This window comes from Amblyraja radiata, chromosome 14 (assembly GCF_010909765.2).
Source record: "Amblyraja radiata isolate CabotCenter1 chromosome 14, sAmbRad1.1.pri, whole genome shotgun sequence".
NCBI lineage: Eukaryota > Metazoa > Chordata > Chondrichthyes > Rajiformes > Rajidae > Amblyraja > Amblyraja radiata.
Genome location: NC_045969.1, coordinates 16,905,881 through 16,926,608, shown reverse-complemented (window position 1 = coordinate 16,926,608; position 20,728 = coordinate 16,905,881). Strand labels below are relative to the sequence as shown.

The 20,728-nt window shown below is 41.6% G+C and overlaps 1 protein-coding gene across 1 annotated transcript; it reads left to right on the top strand.

Moving 5' to 3' along the window:
- The first annotated feature begins 318 nt into the window (after positions 1–318).
- Positions 319–20,460, top strand: sft2d2 (SFT2 domain containing 2). The gene is made up of 8 exons (XM_033032621.1): positions 319–425; positions 6,577–6,663; positions 9,704–9,789; positions 14,024–14,105; positions 14,631–14,666; positions 14,756–14,814; positions 16,066–16,095; positions 17,064–20,460. Exons 1-8 carry the CDS (start codon positions 357–359, stop codon positions 17,101–17,103), a joined length of 489 nt encoding a protein of 162 aa, XP_032888512.1. The 5' UTR covers positions 319–356; the 3' UTR covers positions 17,104–20,460.
- Positions 20,461–20,728: the final 268 nt, after the last annotated feature.

Below are 20,728 nucleotides of genomic sequence, written 5' to 3'. Positions count from 1 at the left end.
TGGTCCATCACGAGTACGGATCTCTTTCCCATCAAGAGATCTATCGGAGGGCACTTGCCTCAAAATGCCTATCAGATCCTCTGGTCCTCGATTCCCCTACTCTGGAGTGGAAATGAGAGAAGGAGAGAAGGAGAGAAGGAGAGAAGGAGAGAAGGAGAGAAGGAGAGAAGGAGAGAAGGAGAGAAGCAGGGAGGGAGAGGGAGAGGGAGAGGAGGAACGACTATTGGGCAAGTCATCCTTGCCCTCCTGGGACCGCCTGGGGTTATTTTTCAGCTTGTGGTGTGAATGCACTGTGTGGCCGCAGGGGGTGCTGTGGGCGGTCTGCGCGTGCGCAGTCAGTCGGCGGGCGGACAGAGATGGACAAGTTGAAGAAGGTGCTGAACGGGGAGGACTCGTCGACGGACGACCGTGGCGCGCTGAGCGAGGTGAGGGACCGGACTGGACCGGGCCGCGGGAGGGGTGGAGTGGGGACTGGCACGGCACGGCTGGAGCTGGGGTTAGGCCGACCGTCGCCGCTCTCCGAACTGAGACGCCGTGCACACACCCAGCGTTGTTAGGCCGGGGAGTGGGCGGTGGCGGAGGCTCGGGTCAGTGGTGGGGCGAGCCAAGGGGGCTGCGGCCCGGTTCAGTGACTCGGGTCAATGAAGGGAGCCCTGTGGAGCAACTACAGGGGTCGAGGCTGGAACTCCAGGGGTCGAAGCTGGAACTCCAGGGGTCGAGGCTGGAGAGCAGGCGCGTTATTTACAATGCCTCCAGGAACTGGATTGTAAAGTTAAAGGGAGAATTTCACTTCTTATTCACCTCTTGGGCTCGCCATTTAAACGCAAACGAGATTTGCTTCACTTTTTTTTACTAAATTAGAGCTTTTTGTTGGGAGGGTAAATGTTCTGGAGAAGGTCGCAGGTGCGCTCTAAAGAACAGTGCTTATTTATTAGTATCTTCTATTTGCTACATTTCAGATAAGGCTCTGAAGTGAGGCTCAAATGACAATACATTGTATTGTATTGTAAACCGAGATTGGTGAATATTCCGTGCGATCTCTGGTGGATCATATTTTATTTATGGAATTTTTAGTTCTGTTCTGTACAAACCTCCATGACAAATGCAAAGGTTTCGGTTTTAGGTCAATGTACAATACACTTATCGAAGATAATATTTAGTATTGTGAAGTGGCAAATATGTATCGGTGGAGTTTGCAAACTCTTTGGCCACAGATGCTACCTGGTTAGCTGAGTTCCTCCAATATTTTTCTTTGCTTAAGATTCCAGCATTTGAAGTCTCTTGTTTCCATGTGGCAAAGTACTACTCGACGATGTTGCATATATTTGCCAAATCAGCCTTCAGCTTTGTGGAGCAGAGTGACAAATTGTGATGTTAAATACGCTGACAAACATCCTGACGTTTATATTGGGACCACTTCATGCCATGTTATTTGTTATATAAACAATGCATCTTACAGTACTTTTTGATAATCTGTGATGCTCTTTGAGTTTGGAGCATCTGCAACTATTTTTCAGTTTAGTACATCAGCTGTTGAGACGTTGTTAATTCCAAGGATTCTTCCAATTGGATCTCCCATTACGTTGAACTGGTGTTAGTTTGATATCCCCTTGGGCATTCTATGATGTTTTGAAGTCACCTGAATGTCAGGGGAATACACAGCCATCTCTTATTATGACAGCAATTTTATTTGTAAGCACTAGAAATACATTGATTTTGTTTCTTTGAGGTGGTTCTGGCTTTCTGAATTTCAGAAATACCCTGAAAGCCTGAACATTTAATGTCAAACATCACAATGACAGAATGTGGTGATATTTAAATTCAATAAAACCTTGGAAAACAAAAGTTGGTTAATGGATGTTTTATTTGGATTGGAGGATGGTGTGCTGTGAAATTTCCCTGGGGTTTAGTATTGCTGCTTGTTTCTCTCTTACTCTATATAAATTTAGAACTTTTTGTCATAAAAATTAAATCAAATATCTGTGAAGACAATTGCCAATGACTTGTTTACAAAGCAGATTATTGTCATTTTGAATTTTGTCCATGAAATTGTGCAAATAGAACTGTTCATTTATGCTTTTTAAAGACGTATAAAAGTTGATGAAGATATGGTATAACATAAATGCAAAGAGCAAATGGCTCCTTTGTCTCATAACATTCCTTGTTTCAGCTGAAATGAGGCTGATCATATTTATTCTACTATGTACATTTGTATTTATAGTCCTAACTTTCAATATTAACTATAATGGCAGTGAATTTTTTAATTATGTACGAAAAGGCAAATTTAAACTAAATTCACACTGTTGCATTTTCCAAAAGATGATGCATTTTGATTGCATATGCAGATCCATTATCTACATATTTACTATTTGTGCCTTAACCGTGTGAGTACTTAATTATTTCTGTACTACACAGTAATATTTTGAAATGACGTTTGGTAAACTGTCTTTGTTACCTTTCACTGGCCAAATGTTTTAATTAGAATCAATATTCACTGAACAAACCTCAGTTAGTCATTGGTACATATGTGAAGAAAACAAGATACATAATGATCCAAAATATTGCAGAAAATGAAATAAAAACGTTGGAAGTACCCAGCAGGTCACATCAATGGAAAGAGAACCAATTAACATTTCAAGATCTGACATGATAACTGCTCGTCCCCCAAAGACCGGGATGGTGGACGGACACGACCGACGAGATGCGAGCCGGTAGGAGAGGTGAGGCGACCGGGGTCTGGACTATCGTGCCCTCGAGGTGGGCTGTGTGAGGAGCACCTTGGGGAACAAAGGTGGACATGCGGGGATGTTGGTTTGTTGGTCGATCTATACGTCCAAGAGAAGTTGATGACTGGAGGCCCACAACAGCCTGGGACTTGCCTGGAACGGGCACATATCATCACAGCTAGAGCGTGAACTGGACTTTTGAAATGGCGTCAAAATATGGCACCTCGCGTGAGGGATCAGGAGATGCTGCCTGTCCCGCTGAGTTACTCCAGTTTTTTGTTTCTATCTTCGGTTTAAACCAGCATCTGCGGTTCCTTCTTGCGCACTGCACTCTTGTCAATTGGGGATGCGCTTGGGTATGGCATTACTCTACTGGACTGTTTGTAAGTGAAGAATTTCATTGTGCGTTTACACTTCGCACATGTTACAATAAAAACACCAATGATTCTCTTCCCACGGATGCTGTCTGATCTGCTGAGGATTATTTGGATAAATTACTATTGCATGGGGTTTAAAGGTTATATTGTTGCATGTTAGCTGATGCTTACATGTATGTTGAATCTGAGGAAAACAATCTAAATAAGAGAAATTAACGTAGAAAATACAGTTGAGAATTAATTGATTAATTTTGTGATCAACGACAATTTTGAGAGATTTTAAGAAGTTGATTATATTGATACAGCTTTTCATAATCTATCTATTCTCACTGAAACTAAGGTACGATAACCAAAGGTAACACACAGCAGATCCGCACCCTCCAATGTTTATCTCCAGTGACCTAACCTATGAACTGGGCATGCGCAGTCGGAATACCAAACTCGCTTATTGGCTTGATGTTGTGAAACATACAGCAACATATTTCGATATTGTGGTTAAACATTGATGGAATTGGTGAAAGTGGTTATGCGGAACAGTCATGTTAGAAATTTGTCCTTGTGAAGTAAAGACTAAAAAGCCGTAGATTAAATAGTTCTGATTCCACAATTACTTTTGGCTGAAAAATGCCCTTTACGTTAGTAGATTTCTCAATCACAAAGACATGAAAGATTTCATATGCAATATTAAAAATTTGGATTCTGATCCTTTAAGTATTGTTGGGCAGAAAGATGCAGTTGAAAGTGAAATTGGGTATGTTATACTTTTGATATGTCTTATATATGTACTATCAGAAAGATGCAAATAATCTTTATCAGAATAATAATTTTATGCTGACTAAATGTGAGTATATGGAGGAGATAATGAGGTTAGATTGGGAGCGAGGGTACCTCAGCATTACTGTTTCTAGGATATTCCTACTTGTTTAAAAAGGAGATGTGGATTAGAAGAAATAATTATTGCTAGTAATATATTGCTGCTGATAAGATGCAAGCATTATGAAACTAGGCAGTGAAAATAAGAGATTAATTCAATGGCAGTTAGCAGAGGCTTTGGTTGGTTATGTAAAGTAATTAAAGAATTTTGAGACCAGGATGTGTCATAAATGACAATGAAAAAATTGTAAAATGTTGCCATTTTTAATATTAACTATGGAACAAGTCCAGGAAATAACAATCAAACAAAAGGCTAAAATAATTGCTTCCAGAGTTTTGATTAAAAAAATCAATGGGCATAAGTAACAAAAAAAGAATGAGTTTGCGAATAATAAACATTATTGGGAAATTACATTCATCCACCTCATTGTTGCAACTCGCCAATATTCTTCCTTCATCTTCTTATTCAGTTTTATCTTGAAGCTAAACCTCATGCCCCTGATGTCATTGCTGTAATATCTCAGCCTAACCTTTGACTACCCACTGAAGTGATCTGGCAATGCATTCACTTGTATCAAACCAATGCTTCATGAAGGTGCCTCACCTCCACTGTTTCAGGGCAGCTAGAGATGGGTGCAAACAACAGTTTCCAAGTGAGGACCATTTTAATTTTTTTTTCTTTCTCTGACAATGTCAAACAAAACAATAATAATATGACCCCACTGACGAGCACCAGGCCACCATTTCTAGCACCATCACCGACTTCATCAATTCCCACGCCCTGCCCGACCAAGCTTCCAACCTCATCGTTCCCCAGCCCCGCACGGCCCGTTTTTACCTTCTCCCCAAAATCCACAAACCCGGTTCTCCCGGCAGACCCATTGTCTCTGCGTGTTCGTGCCCCACCGAACTCATCTCCACATACCTTGACTCCATCCTATCCCCCTTGGTCAAATCCATCCCCACCTATGTTCTAGATACCTCAGACACTCTCCGCCGCCTCCACGCATTCCACTCTCTGGGCCCTCACCCCCTCATCTTCACCATGGATGTCCGGTCACTCTACACCTCCATCCCCCACCAGGATGGCCTCGGAGCCCTCTGGTTCTTCCTCGACCAGAGGAGCAACCTATACCCAGCCACTGACACTCTCCTCCGCTTAGCGGAGTTGGTCCTCACCCTCAACAACTTTACATTTGACTCCTCCCATTTCCTCCAAACACAAGGCGTAGCTATGGGCACACGCATGGGCCCCAGCTACGCCTGCCTCTTTGTCGGGTACGTTGAACAATCCTTGTTCGAGACGTACCAGGGCCCCATCCCCGACCTCTACCTCCGTTACATTGACGACTGCTTTGGGGCCACCTCCTGCACCTACACACAACTGACTGACTTCATCCACTTCACCACCAACTTCCATCCGGCACTCCAATACACCTGGACGATTTCCGACACTTCCCTACCATTCCTTGACCTCACCATCTCCATCGCAGGGGACAGACTCCTGACCGACATACATTACAAACCCACTGACTCACATGGCTATCTGGACTACACGTCTTCCCACCCTGCCCCCTGTAAAGACTCCATCCCCTACTCCCAATTCCTCCGCCTACGCCGCATCTGTTCCCAGGATGAGACATTCCACACCAGGGCATCGGAAATGTCCTCATTCTTCAGGGAACGGGGATTCCCCTCCGCCACCATAGATGAGTCTCACACCAGGGTCTCATCCATACCCCGTAACACTGCTCTCTCTCCCCATCCCCGCACTCACAACAAGGGCAGAGTCCCTCTGGTCCTCACCTTTCACCCCACTAGCCGCCAAATACAACACATAATCCTCCGCCATTTCTGCCACCTCCAACGTGACCCCACCACTCGCCACATCTTCCCATCTCCCCCCATGTCTGCCTTCCGCAAAGACCGCTCCCTCCGCAACTCCCTCGTCAATTCTTCCCTTCCCTCCCGCACCACCCCCTCCCCGGGCACTTTCCGTTGCAACCGCAAGAAATGCAACACCTGTCCATTCACCTCCCCCCTCGACTCCATTCAAGGACCCAAGCAGTCGTTCCAGGTGCGACAAAGGTTCACCTGTATCTCCTCCAACCTCATCTACTGCATCCGCTGCTCTAGATGTCAGCTGATTTACATCGGGGAGACCAAGCGTAGGTTGGGCGATCGTTTCGCCGAACACCTCAGCTCAGTCCGCAATAACCTACCTGAACTCCCGGTGGCTCAGCACTTCAACTCCCCCTCCCATTCCCAATCCGACCTCTCTGTCCTGGGTCTCCTCCATTGCCAGAGTGAGCAACAGCGGAAATTGGAGGAACAGCACCTCATATTCCGTCTGGGGACCTTGCGTCCGTATGGCATTAACATTGAATTCTCCCAATTTTGCTAGCCCTTGCTGTCTCCTCCCCTTCCTTAACCCTCTAGCTGTCTCCTCCCACCCTCCCATCCGCCCGCCCTCGGGCTCCTCCCCCTCCTCCCCTTTTCCTTCTTTCTCCCACCCCCCTACAGTCGTGTTCATAAATGAACAAATTGTTTAAAATGGTTTTTTACTTTTAAATATTATATGCTGCTTTATTTTCCTGTAGGTAATTGAAGGAAGCTCCTTAGGATGGGGAACCAGAGTGAAAGGTTTTCTTCTCTGCTTTGTAGCTGGAATTATCTGCTCTATTTTGGTAAGCTAATTTGAACAAAACATATTTTATTCTTTATAAAGTACATACACAATATACTTGGAGATTTGCATCCCAAAGTGTATCAAACTTTGGGGGGGGGGAGGAATTAGGGTATTGTATTGCTAGAAAACAGTCCACCTTGCAGTTTTCTGTAACGTGAAGTTACGTCATCAGTGATTAGAAAAATAAAACCCGTGAATGCGTAATAAAATGGTAATTGAAAAAAAAATGTTTGATTATTTTATTCACATAAATTTCCATGTAAATTTTTATCCAATAACTTACTATGTGCTTGCTAGCAAAAAAAAGATTGGTGGATTTAAAATATAATGGTTGAAATGCTGTTGTAGTATCAGAAGTCAATAAGGCTTTATAACTAATAATTAAATCAAAGGATATACTTTTAATTTTACAGTAAATGTCAGTTATAACAAATTTTGGCATTTTTATCCTGCAGGATTTGGGCAACGTATATTAGTTATTCGCTGCATTTTCTTTAAATGTTTAAAAATGCTGCAAGTTACTATTGACAGTGTGTTGCATTTGTTGTGTCCTTCTCTGCTGCCTATGATGCTGACTGTTTCATTTTCTTTTCTATTCACTGCCCATCCTTTGTGGCACTCTTCGCTGTCATTCCTTTCATACCATCCTTACAGGAGTAGCATCAATACAAAGTTATCCGCCAACACAACTCGTCCCAGTCATAAGGAATAGGAATAGAATTAGGCCATTCGGCCCATCAAGTCTACATCAATCATGGCTGACAACCTCTCCCTCCGAATCCCATTTGCCTACCTTCTCCCCATAACCTCTTACACCTGTACTAATCAAGAATGTCTATCTCTGCCTTAAAAATATCCATTGACTAGGCCTCCACAGCTTTCTATGGCAAAGAATTCCACAGATTCACTACCCTCTGACTAAAGAAATGTCTCCTCATCTCCTTCCTAAAAGGACATCCTTTAATTCTGAGGCTGTGACCTCTAGTCCTAGACTCTCCCACTAGTGGAAACATCCTCTCCACATCCATTCTCTCCACGCCTTTCACTATTCTGTATTGTTCAATGAGGTCACCCCTCATTCTTCTAAACTCCAGCGAGTACAGGCCCCGTGCCGACAAATGCTTATCATAGGTTAACCTACTCATTCCTGGGATCATTCTTGTAAACCTCCCCTGGACCCTCTCCAGAGCCAGCACACCCTTCCCCAGATATGCTGCCCAAAATTGCTCACAGTATTCTAAATGGCAGGCAGTGACTAGTGGGGTACCGCAAGGCTCAGTGCTGGGACCCCAGCTATTTACAATATATATTAATGATCTGGATGAGGGAATTGAAGGCAATATCTCCAAGTTTGCGGATGACACTAAGCTGGGGGGCAGTGTTAGCTGTGAGGAGGATGCTAGGAGACTGCAAGGTGACTTGGATAGGCTGGGTGAGTGGGCAAATGTTTGGCAGATGCAGTATAATGTGGATAAATGTGAGGTTATCCATTTTGGTGGCAAAAACAGGAAAGCAGACTATTATCTAAATGGTGGCCGACTAGGAAAAGGGGAGATGCAGCGAGACCTGGGTGTCATGGTACACCAGTCATTGAAAGTGGGCATGCAGGTGCAGCAGGCAGTGAAGAAAGCGAATGGTATGTTAGCTACTCAAAAGGATTTGAGTATAGGAGCAGGGAGGTTCTACTGCAGTTGTACAGGGTCTTGGTGAGACCACACCTGGAGTATTGCGTACAGTTTTGGTCTCCAAATCTGAGGAAGGACATTATTGCCATAGAGGGAGTGCAGAGAAGGTTCACCAGACTGATTCCTGGGATGTCAGGACTGTCTTATGAAGAAAGACTGGATAGACTTGGTTTATACTCTCTAGAATTTAGGAGATTGAGAGGGGATCTTATAGAAACTTACAAAATTCTTAAGGGGTTGGACAGGCTAGATGCAGGAAGATTGCTCCCGATGTTGGGGAAGTCCAGGACAAGGGGTCACAGCTTAAGGATAAGGGGGAAATCCTTTAAAACCGAGATGAGAAGAACTTTTTTCACACAGAGAGTGGTGAATCCCTGGAACTCCCTGCCACAGAGGGTAGTCGAGGCCAGTTCATTGGCTATATTTAAGAGGTAGTTAGATGTGGCCCTTGTGGCTAAGGGGATCAGAGGGTATGGAGAGAAGGCAGGTACGGGATACTGAGTTGGATGATCAGCCATGATCATATTGAATGGCGGTGCAGGCTCGAAGGGCCGAATGGCCTACTCCTGCACCTAATTTCTTTGTTTCTATATGTTTCTATCACTGTTTTTGTATGCAAGCCCTCTTGAAATAAATGCTAGCATTGAGTTTGGTTCCTTACCATCGACTACAGGCTATTGCTATATTGCTGATGAGTCCTGAACGCACTAAAACGTCCAATAACTTAAATTTGATAGAATGAAAACTCATTATCATTCAAATATTCAGATTCAATCCCGCTGAATTTTTCATTTTTTTTCTATCTTCTTTAGATACTTTTAATGCCTGAAATGAATGTAAACTGTAGCAAGCAAAACAGCTTTCCCACAAACTGTTTTATATTTGATATTTTTGCCAACCAATTTATATTTCACACGGTAGTCCATAAATTATTTCCTTACAGCCACCTTCTGTTTACGTGGGATATGATCAAATTATTGTGCTTTGCCAAAGTTACAAACAATGGCTGTTTTTATGATTTTCAATGTGGCGTTGACTGATAAACTTGGCATTTATTCCTTAACCCTATTTGCATTATAAAGGGTGATAGTGATCTGCCTACATAGCACAATGTAGCCTGTGAGGTGAAGCTGCTGCTGTGCCATTAGATAAGGTTGCACCTGATATTTTTGTAATGGTAAAATAATACAAAAAATCTTAAGTGTCAAGTTCAACTGTCTAAATTGAATTGTGAATGCCACAATTTTCCCTGCCACACCTCCAAGCTGGCAAACAAAAAGGACATTGTTTTAAGTGTTGGCATAGTTTTCGTTGATTAAACCAGTTTTGTTTACAAATGCAATTCTTTCTCAGGGTGTGTGCTTGCTCTGGATTCCAAAAAGAGGGTTAATACTTTTCGCTATCTTTTATAGCATTGGGAACATATCGTCCATTGGTAGGTAAGTCACTATTACTATGTAAATGTTCAACTACAGAGATGTCAAAACAAATACTGTATATGTAGTTTTAAACAATTTGTTCGGTTATGAAGTGCCAATTATTTGATGTTCCATCAGACTTTTCATGTGTTGATCATGCTTATTTTAAACTCGAGTTTTCTCTTTGTTTAGGAAAGGACTGCAGATGTTGGTTTAAATCGAGGATAGACACAATATGCTGGAGTAACTCAGCGGGACAGGCAGCATCTCTAGAGAGAAGGAATGGGTGACATTTCCGGTCGAGACCCTTCTTCAGTCTCCAGAGATGCTGCAAGTCCCGCGGAGTTACTCAAGCATTTAGTGTCTATCTCTTTGTGTATTGGTTTCAATTATTTCATTACAAAATTTAATTTCAAGATATTTATTCTCAGAATTATGTTGAATAGTTTTACAATTTGTCAATGCAATGAAACATTTCATTCCACCATTTCAAGAATAAAAGAACAATGAAATCGTCTTTTCCATTATTTACTTTTGTAGTGCAGCAGTAATACCTTTCAACATTTGTTCTACTGTTTTATGTGCTTGGGGATTTAAGCCAACTTAATGTTCTTGAATTTCAGCCAAGTTGGTAGCACCCTAGTTTGCATTTAGGACCGACTCCAGTGCCATGAACACAACATATCTAGGCTGACATGCCAGTGAGTCCCCTGGTTGCTACTCTTTCAGAACAGTGTGCTAGAACTCTGGTTATTTAAAGTTGTCCCTGGTCATTTATTGATGATCCTGAACACATCATCAGTGATGTAACCTGGGGTCATTGGGTGTTTCGGGTCTTTCAACATCAGACACCCTCACCCTCACCCAGGCGACCCAGCCGTGGTTGATCAGACCACGACTTGTGTTCAGGTGGCATTTGCTCCTCCCCATGGACCTGCTGCCTCTGTGCTGTTCTTGATGGCTCTTCTCCTCTCCATTCCATTGATGTCCAGTGAACTCAAGGCTTTGTAGAGCGTTTGCCCTGCAAAACCTCTGCAGCCAACCTCGATGGGCATACACCTTTCCTTCCAGCCCTGCTTACGGCAGTCTATGACCAGCTCTTCATACTTGGCCATCTTCCTCTCGTGGACCTCCTCCAGACGATCCTCCCACGACAGTGTCAGTTCCAATAAGATGATGTTTTTGGTCGCCTCTGAGACCAGGAGGATGTCTGGCCTCAGGGTGGTCGTGGCAATGTGCTGTGAGAACTTCAGCTGTTTCACCAGGTTTTCAGAAAGCTGCCAGTCCTGCGCAGTCGCCAGGATTCCTGACTGATTCCTGGCTGCTGTGGTTCTTGACAGTTGCACTCCGGCCTTCACGGAGGTGATCATCTGGCTGGTGGGCCGTGCTCGTCTGCAGCTGCTACTTCCCATGCTGATGGCTTCTGCAATGGGTTTAAGAACCTGGTAATGATGCCATGTGTACCGGCCCTGCCCAAGAGCCTTTGGGCAGCAGTTCAGGATGTGTTCCAACGTCCCCTTGCCTGAACATTGGGGGCAATCTGGAGATTCCGCTTTGCCCCAGATGAAGAGGTTTGATGGGCTGAGCAGGACATCGTACACTGCCTGGACCAGGAACTTGATGCGCTGTGGTTCAGCCTGCCAGAGCTCGGTCTTTTCTGTGACTTTTCGGTCCATGGCCTGCTCCGACCTTGTCCAGGCCCCCTGCTGCCTCAAGCCAACCTCTCTGGTAGACCTCTCCTGCACCACTGCCCTCACTTTCTCCTGGACCAGCCTGCGCCTCTCCTTCCCCTTGGCCTTGTCAAACTGGGGAGTTGGGAAGATACCAGCTCTTGCCCGAGTCACTGCTCCCACCAGGACTCTGTGGCGTATCTGGGACTCTGCTTGCAGCACGGCTTTGCCGGTTCTCCACTTCCTCCCAGTTTTCACCTCCACCCCTGCCACCTTAGGGTCGCTGGAGTCCCTTGTACAGCATCACCTCTCTGGCCCGAATCACCTTAAACTCCTCCAGGGACTTCAGGGGCAGCTGGAGCTTGGTGTTGTTTCCGTGAAGGGCGATGCTGCTAAGGCTCCTGGGCAGTCCCAGCCACCTGAGAAAACTGCTGACTTTCCTCTCCAATCTCTCTATGATGGATATTGTGACTTCGTAGACAAGCAGTGGCCAAAGTATCCTTGGCAGGATACCATGCTGGTAAATCCATGCCTTGAACTTTACGGGAAGCCCCGACCGATCCACTGCTCTCAACCAGCTGTCCAGCTCCTGACAGGTTGCCTGGACTGACGCTGTATCCTTCAGGCTGCTGTTAAACACCTTGCCAAGACTCTTCACTGGCCTTCCGGAGACAGTTGAGATTGGTGTCCCTTCGATGCTGAAGCGGAACCTGTCCATGACTTTGCCCTTCTTCAGCACCAGTGACCTTGGTTTTCCTGGCTTAAACCTCATCCTTGCCCATCCAATCAGTTTCTCCACCCCCTGCAGGATCCACCTGCCTCTAGTGACAGTCAGGTCGTCCATGAAGGCCCTGATTGGTGGTTGGTGCATTGCTGACTTGGTACGAAGGCCCCGGCACTCTGGCTCAGCAGACTTGACGATCATGTTCATCGCCAAGGCAAAAAGGATCACAGAGATGGTACAGCCTGTGATGATCCCAACCTCCAGTCTGTGCCACTCTGATGTTACTGACCCTGATGAGACACTCATGCTGAACTGGTTGTAATAGTCCAGGTTGAGATCTGCCACTTGGCCCGGCACATGATGCTTGGCCATGACTGTCTTGATCAGCTTGTGCGGGATGGAGCCGTAGGCGTTGGCCAGGTAAAGCCAGAGCACTGTCAGGTCTCCCTTGTTCTCCCTGGCTTCTCTGATGAGCTGGGTCACCACTCCCGTGTGCTCCAGACACCCTGGCACTCCAGATAAGCCTCTCTTTTGCACTGGGCTGTCGATGTAGCCATTGCTGGAGAGGAAGTTGATCAGCCGCCTCGCCACAATGCTGAAGAAGATATTGCCTTCAACGCTTAGTAAGGAGATGATTCTGAACTGATCGATCTTCTTGGAATCTTTTTCCTCTGGGATCCAGACTCCTTCAGCGAATCGCCACTGCTGCGCTCTTTCCCTCTCCTCCAGATGACTTTCAGGATCTTCCACAGCCGTTTCAGTAACAAGGGGCATTTCTTGTGGACTCTGTACGGATCTCCGCTCGGGCCAGGGGCTGAGCCAGATCTTGCTCTCTTCACAACGTCCTGGACCTCTTTCAGGAGTGGCTCTCTACTATCAAACTCCTTGATGGGTGGAGGTGTTTTTATCAGGATGTTGCACTGGCCCAGCTCCTGCAGTCTGACGGGGTCACTGTAGGTCGTCTGGATGTGCCGGTCGATCTCCTCCTTAGAGCAAGCCAAACTCACACTGCGCTTCTGCCCGAGTGGTTGTTTGGTGAAGCCGAAGGGGTTGGCTATGCAGGATGCTCGCTTCCTGGCTCTTTCCTTCCGGCGTCTTCGGTGCCACTCGGCTCTACGGAGGGTCAGCAGCTTCTTCCTCAGGATGGTTCGCAGCTCAGCCAAGGAGGGATGTTGCTCTTCGCTGGCCTCTTTATACTGCTTCTTGAGGGACTTCAGCTCCTGCCGGATCTTGTGGATCTTTGTTGCTCGTTGGTTCATGGTGAAAGGTGTTCTGGCAGGCTTCTTCTCCACTGCTCCAAACCTTTCCACAGCTGGCTGATGATGATTGTCGTCATCGTCCGCAGCCTTCGATCCGCCTCCCTTCGCAGTTGCTTCTAGCACCTTGTCGACGTCCTCGTTGAACTGATGCTAGACTGTCGTCTTGCAGGCCTGTGGCCATTTGACTTGAACCTTCTCCGGAGATCTGTTCTGAGGGACTAGTTGCGCCACTTGTAGGCTTCGAGCTCTATGGGGTGCTTCTTGGCCCGGCTCCTCCTGCGTCTCACCAGGTAAAATACCTGCGCAATGTGACACTCCCTGTCCCTCCAAACACTCCATCCGGGTCTGGTGAATCTTCAGGCCTCGGCTGTTCTTGCAGACCTTTCCACATCTGCATTTGATACTCATAGTCAGTAGTCCTTTGCGAGTAGTCGTTAGCCTTTGATCCGTCAAATTGGGGTACGCATCCTCCCCCCTCTCGGGCGCCTGGTGGTATTTTTCCATGTGCTTTTCTGTAGCATGAACATAGTGTCTGCTTGAACACATTTTTTCAATTTCTCGTGATTGAAATTTATTATTTATGTTTTGCTTTTGGTTTTCAGTACATTGTTCCTGATGGGGCCTGTAAAACAATTGAAAAAAATGTTTGAGCCAACCCGATTGATTGCTACCATTGTGGTGCTTGTAAGTATTTGATTCCATTATTTCTCCTTTTGAGCATTTGTAAATACGTTCTCCAGCATTCCAAAGTGCAAATTTCTTGCAGATGTATCTGTAATTTATCTGGTTCTGAATTATAACATGCATGACATTTGGAATTATAATCAAATAACTAGGCTTATTTGCTGACGACTAATTTTGGAGTGTTTTATACTAAAAGCAAAAATCATCAGTAGGCATGTTCACATTTTCATAGAATCACAGAACAATTTGTTTATTTTTCAAGTTCCCTTTTTTCATTGATTCACAGACAATGTGTTTATTTTTCCAGTCTAATATAGTATTTTATTGATAAAAATGAAATGTGATTGAGTTCCTATTGTTGAGCGCCTTTTGCTCTTGAAGTTCAAATTTGGCTTTGAACTGTGTTTAAAATAATTTGGCAGCATGATAGCATTCCTGTCAATAATTAATTGGTTGGCAAACGTGTGGAAATTTTGAATGCAGTCATTAGTGTTATCTCAAAGTGCGAACATTTTCTTTCTACAGGTTTGCCTGGTGTGTACACTATGCTCTGCATTTTGGGTATGTCTCGCACTTTTAAAAAAAAATGGAAAAGGAAATTGATGAGAGAAAGTGGTTCAATATGTGAAATCCTTTATTTTAATTTACAGTGGAAGAAAGCTGGGCTTGCTTTGATATTCTGTGTGTTGCAATTCTTCGCAATGACCTGGTAGGCACACATCTTACACTGACGTTCCTTTCATTTTTTAATTTGCAAGATCCTTGTCAATGAACACACGTGACATAGTTCATTTATTTAATTGTTGCTTTGCATCAGCAAATAAAATGGTTGATAAGATTTTTAAATGGTTGCAAACTGTGAGGAGGAAATCAAATGGCACCCATTACAGTTACCGAAAAAAAAATCTAAAACAAGCTGTCTGATTATGGACATGTTTGTGTTATCTTGGGTTAGGCATACTCTGAAATTTTTATCCTTGAGCCTTACAAAGGGTTAGATTCAAAGCCTTTCCATAAGAGAACAGATTATATTCTTTTCAGTTTGGGCAAGTGAGAAATAATTACATTGCATGAAAGTTGTAAATTCACAAAAAAAAGCAAAGTTATTATTGTGTGGATTGTTGAAAATGTAAATAGGAGAAACCTGACACAAAGTTAATGATCCACTTTAAATAATCTATTATCTCTCGGACTGTGCTCAGATAATCCAGATTTTTCCTGGCAGAGAGTGAAAGCCATAATTCTTTGAACTTCCAGGACTACCAAAAGATTATTTTTTAACAAGCTGTTATTTTGTAGACTACCTCCGAGTAAGGGATGCAGACCAGTTTTAAATCAAATATCTTTTCAATAATAAAAACGTATACGGTTCCTATTATCATTTTCCGCCCAAACAAAAATAGGAAATGCTGGAAATCTTGGTATTGCACAAGGTTTGTCATTAGTGCATGCAAAAGTACTTGTTGTTTTGCATTCCTTGGCATAAATCATGTCAATTTTTTTTTAATTTGTATACATTATTTTTGATAATGTATCTTGTGAATCACAGTGTACATTGTGCTTGCAAGTCGTTGCTTCTATTCTTTCTCTTGCGTCTCTGGAATGTGTGAATCTCCCAACATGGACATTTCCTGCACTGAAATTTTGACCAAAGTAGTTAACTTTATCACAAGCAGTTCTTTCCCTTGCTTCTCTAAATTAATTAAACAATTAAGACATTCTTTTGAGCAATATTAGTAGTAAAATGTTAGAGTAAGTGGAGGAAGATATGAACAAAAGTTTGCTGAAATGTTCATGTTATAAAGGAGTATACGCCATCTGCCGATTGTTCTTAGTTATGTTAATGCAATATGTGAAGAAGCCTGTTCTTCATCCATCAGCTGAAGTGTGACTATGTCTGAAATTTGACAGCAGTGAGAATAGTAGGAGTAATTTATTTTTTATCCTGTTTTTTTAACAGGTATAGTATTTCGTATATTCCATTTGCAAGGTGAGTTGACCGTCATATTCATATATGTATGAACATTTGAGTAAAGAAATGGGCTATTTTGAGTGTATCCATCAACAGAACTGGGGGAAAATATTTAAAAATTCTATCATCCTGATGAACCTTGAGCTTTCCATATTTTGTCTCTAAGCAATAGCATCTAACCAATGTCATTGACCTAAATCTTTGGACACTGATAGCCTGTGAACATAAATTGTTCTTTTAAATTATGGGTATATTTGGATATTGTACAAGTAAAATAAAAACTCATTCCTCTCCATAACACGAATTTGAGAAAATATTATTGTTATCATTTGAACAGAGGTGAATTCAAGACATGACACAATGCTGGAGTAACTCAGCGGGCCAAGCAGCAGCTCTGGAGAAAATCTTCTCCTACGATGCTGCCTAATCCCTCATTTTGTGTCGATCTTTGGTACAAACTAGCATCTGCAGTTCTGTTTTGTTACATTTAATTCAAAACACACCAACTGTGGCTTTCTTTCGAGTTAGCTAAACAAATAGTTTCCCTGTTAATAAAGACACAAGAGTGCTGGAGTATCTCGGTGGATTAGACACCATTTCCAGAGAACATAGATAAATGGCATTTTGGGTCAGGAGCCTTCTAATGATTGCCATTTGGCTACATAATCCTTAAGCTATCTTTATTTTGTAGATTGCAGCCACTGCTTAGTGAGACTATAGTTATGTAAAATTGTTTCGATAAACATTGGTGTTTCTTATCTGAATTTATAATAGAACATTTATTCTCTTGTAAATGATGTGTATGCATTTGTTAAAAATTCAACTGGCACTGCCTTATTCCTGACATGAGAAATAGAATTTTCTCAATTTTAATACATATTTGAAATCTTTTGTGCAGCATTTAGTTAATTTGGTGTTCAGAAATGGCACTTTTGTGCTAAAGAAATAGAGAAGAGCATTAATTAATATTTGAATCTTGTTTACAGAGATGCAGTGATGAAGTGCTTTACAACTTGTTTGGCGTGAAAACTGTTTACTTGAAGATGGGAAGTTGGAACATTGTGTTATAAGCAAAGGTCTGCATGTTGTGTTTTTCTGTGCCTATTACGAAGAATCAAAAGTTTCACTTGGTGTCTTACTATGTGCCTTTTAGTAATACTGATAATTGTGCCTATATTTCTTCACTCATTCACAATTGAGAAAATTACTTTCACATGTAACCTGATAATCTAATTTCTCATATTTTAAAAAGAGTAAATATTCACTCAATTTTGGTATAACATTCATTGTAAGGATATAACCTATATGATTTAATCTGTGGATAATGCGTGTTCGTTTTAAACAAAGACCATATGTACTTTACTAGTGAAACATTGATTTTAGGTCTTTCAGAAATGCTGCTACAACTTTTGCAAATGTATTTTGGGTTTTTGTGACAACGATGTCTTAAATTGAAGAAATTGAAAACACTTAAGGTTGATCTTGCTGAAACATTTTTTTCAACATTGGTATAGTGATTTTGGAGCTGTAACCTGATGATCTTAATTTTGCTATTGAAACAAATTATTTTTGGTATTGAAATTTTGTGGAGTGAAAGTATCGTTTTTTTTTTTACAAAACTGGCTAAGAAATTTTATTATCGATCCTCTTGACAACTAATTTGTACTTTGTGCACCACTGAGGCAAAAGGAAAAATAATATCTGCAATGTAATGCTCCTGCAGTAAAAATTCAGCGATTATAAAGGGCTCACATCTGAAATATAGGCAATGGTGCCTTCATTATGTCACTGTATATCTTTAACTACAGTGCACCACAATCAGAGATGTCTTATGGAATCTAAGTGTCTTAACACATTTGATATTAATTATTTGGGGTGGTCACGGTGGCACAGGGGTATTGTTGCTGCACCAGAGACCCGGGTTCGATCCCGACTACGGGTGCTGTCTGTACGGAGTTTGTACGTTCTCCCCATGACCTGCATGGGTTTTCTCCAAGATCTTTGGTTTCCTCCCACGCTCCAAAGACGTACAGATTTGTAGGTTAATTGGATTGGTAAATGTAAAAAATTGTCCCTAGTGAGTGTAGGATAGTGTTAATGTGTGGGGATCGCTGGTCGGCATGGACCCGGTGGGCCAAAGGGCTTGATTCCGTGCTGTATATCTAAACTAAAGGTTACAAGTGTGCCTTTCATATCAATATGATGTATGTCTAAATAAAAAAGAAATAATGCCCCTAAATATTGCCACTTTTTTGGTAAATGAGGGCTGAAGATAACAAGATTGTATATAGATTGTCTTAGAATTCTTAATAGTTTTTACTCTAAGGATCAGAAATGCAAACTTTCGTGAGAGAAATTAATAGATATTTTCATTAATACAAATGTTGAAGCATAGCTTGCTACCAGTTTACATTTATAACTTTGTTTAAATGTCACTGCAAATCTAACAAAATAGTTTAAAATGTTAGGTGATGAGTAAAGATTTTCCAATTTGATTATGAAGTTCTAAACTTTATAGAATTATGGATGAAGTTCGATTAAGGGGAAAAAATTGAACTATTGGGACCAATGTACGTTTTTCATTCTGAACAATGGCAAGAGACTAATGAATGTGGTTTATTCCAGAGATTTTTACATTGGCTTGTTGTAATACTAATCGAAAATTAAATTGAAGATAATATAAGAAACCCAGGATGATATTTTTGTATGTGAAAACTTGCTGTGAATGCATCAGTGGCTGTAACACACCAAGCACAGGGAAGTTGCTTTGTGGTTTTGGTGTTAATGCTTTTTTTTCCTTTTGCTTATTTGATTTTTTTCCAGCTCTTCCTATAATCTCTAATTTGTAGTTTTATGAGCTAACTTTAACAGTTTTCTATGTACAATCAGACGTTTTTCCATGTCAATTTTGTAACAAATGGTCCTCTTTTGAACACTGGATGCCTTTCTTAGAGTAGACGTGCATTTTGGGATTGTAATCATGTGCTTTGTTCACAACTAAAATCTCTTAACCTTTTTATCTGCAGTAATACTTTTAGGATCTTTGCAGTTTCTATTCCAACAGATCATTTGAACGTTAAATTACATATTGTTTTTGAATGATTCAGTCGTCATTTATGAATGAATTTACATTAAAAACCGGCTTTCAAATGTACGTTTCAAGCTCATTGAAGCAGATTGAGTTTCTCTTCAGTTGAACCTTGAATAAATTAAAATTTAAAAAAAACTGCAGATGCTGGAAATATGAAATAAAAACAGAAAATGCTAAAAACTTTCAGCAGGCCGGGAAAGAAAAACAGCTAATGTTCCGAGTCCAAGTCTCTTTGTGGAACTCTTTCCACAGATATTGTCTGACCTGCAGATCGTTTCCAGCATTTTCTGTTTTTATATCAATCCTTGATATTGCCTCCTTTATTCAACTTGGTTATTTTAAATTGCATATAAATATATGTTTTGTATGTGGAACATAGGGGGAACGGAATTCCCTTATTCTTCTTTGCATTCTACCATACCTCCTTGTGCAAATACAATGTTAAAATATAATTTGCTATAAATATCATTTTTCAAAACCAAAAGTATGTATATGAATGAAATTGATTTAAAAAAAAAATGTTTTCCATGTCTTGTATGTGTTTCATTTGAACTTTTGTTGGAAATTATTTATGTTTAATGTTGCTGCAGCTCTGCCTGTTGAGCGAATTATTTCTTATGATGCAGTTTGTACTGATTATAAATGAAATTCCACTTGCACCGTTTTTCTAATTCAAAATTCCATCTGACTACATTTTTCTGGAAGTCTTATTTTCAGTCTGTAATTATATTGCTAAATAGCTTCAAGAAAAAAAAAGAACCATGCCCCAGAATGTCTGTCTCTTTCAATACCAGTTAATGGAAAGGTTGAGGAAGAAAATATTGTATTTTGTTAAGCTGTGACTCTGCATCTCCACTGGCATCTGCACGGACAGACTTGCTTTCAATCATAACTGCATCTATTCTAGATTTTGCACATTTAAAATAATGAAAGTTAGAGTATAAATTCATGTTAATGGATATATTTATAGGTGTTAATTATGTACTAGTGCATATGTTGAAATTAGTTTTGTTTGTTTCCTGATATTGGTCAAAATGTTGACTTGTATGGATTAATGTTTTAGTAACAGTGCAAAGTGCCAGCTAGTTCTTTGCAGAGTCTCTGCTTACAGGTATCTACGCTTTACATAAGTGTGTGCTAGTATGAACTGGTATCAACTCGTGTGGTTTGTCATTAAAATTGTTATCATGGCTTATGATTATTGTAATAATAAAACGTGTTTAATTGAAATAAAACAAGTTTCTTGGCAAAACCATTTGAAGCACCAAAAATAAAAACATTCTTCAAATACGCAAGACTGTGTTAGTAGGATATCACATTCTTGTGCAGAGCTTATTTTCATTTGTTGTAGAAGTGTTTCCATTGACTAAGTCCATCTTCTATTTACCACTTGTGATTTCAGGGATTTAAAAGATCTAATGACACTGGGAAATAAAGCAACATGATGAAACGTTTCCAGTTTGTGATGGGTTTATGAACGACAATGGCAATATGCTCATGGAAGCTCAGTAGTAGTTTAATAGTGATTTAATTAATTGGTTTAATTATTTTTTTTAAATT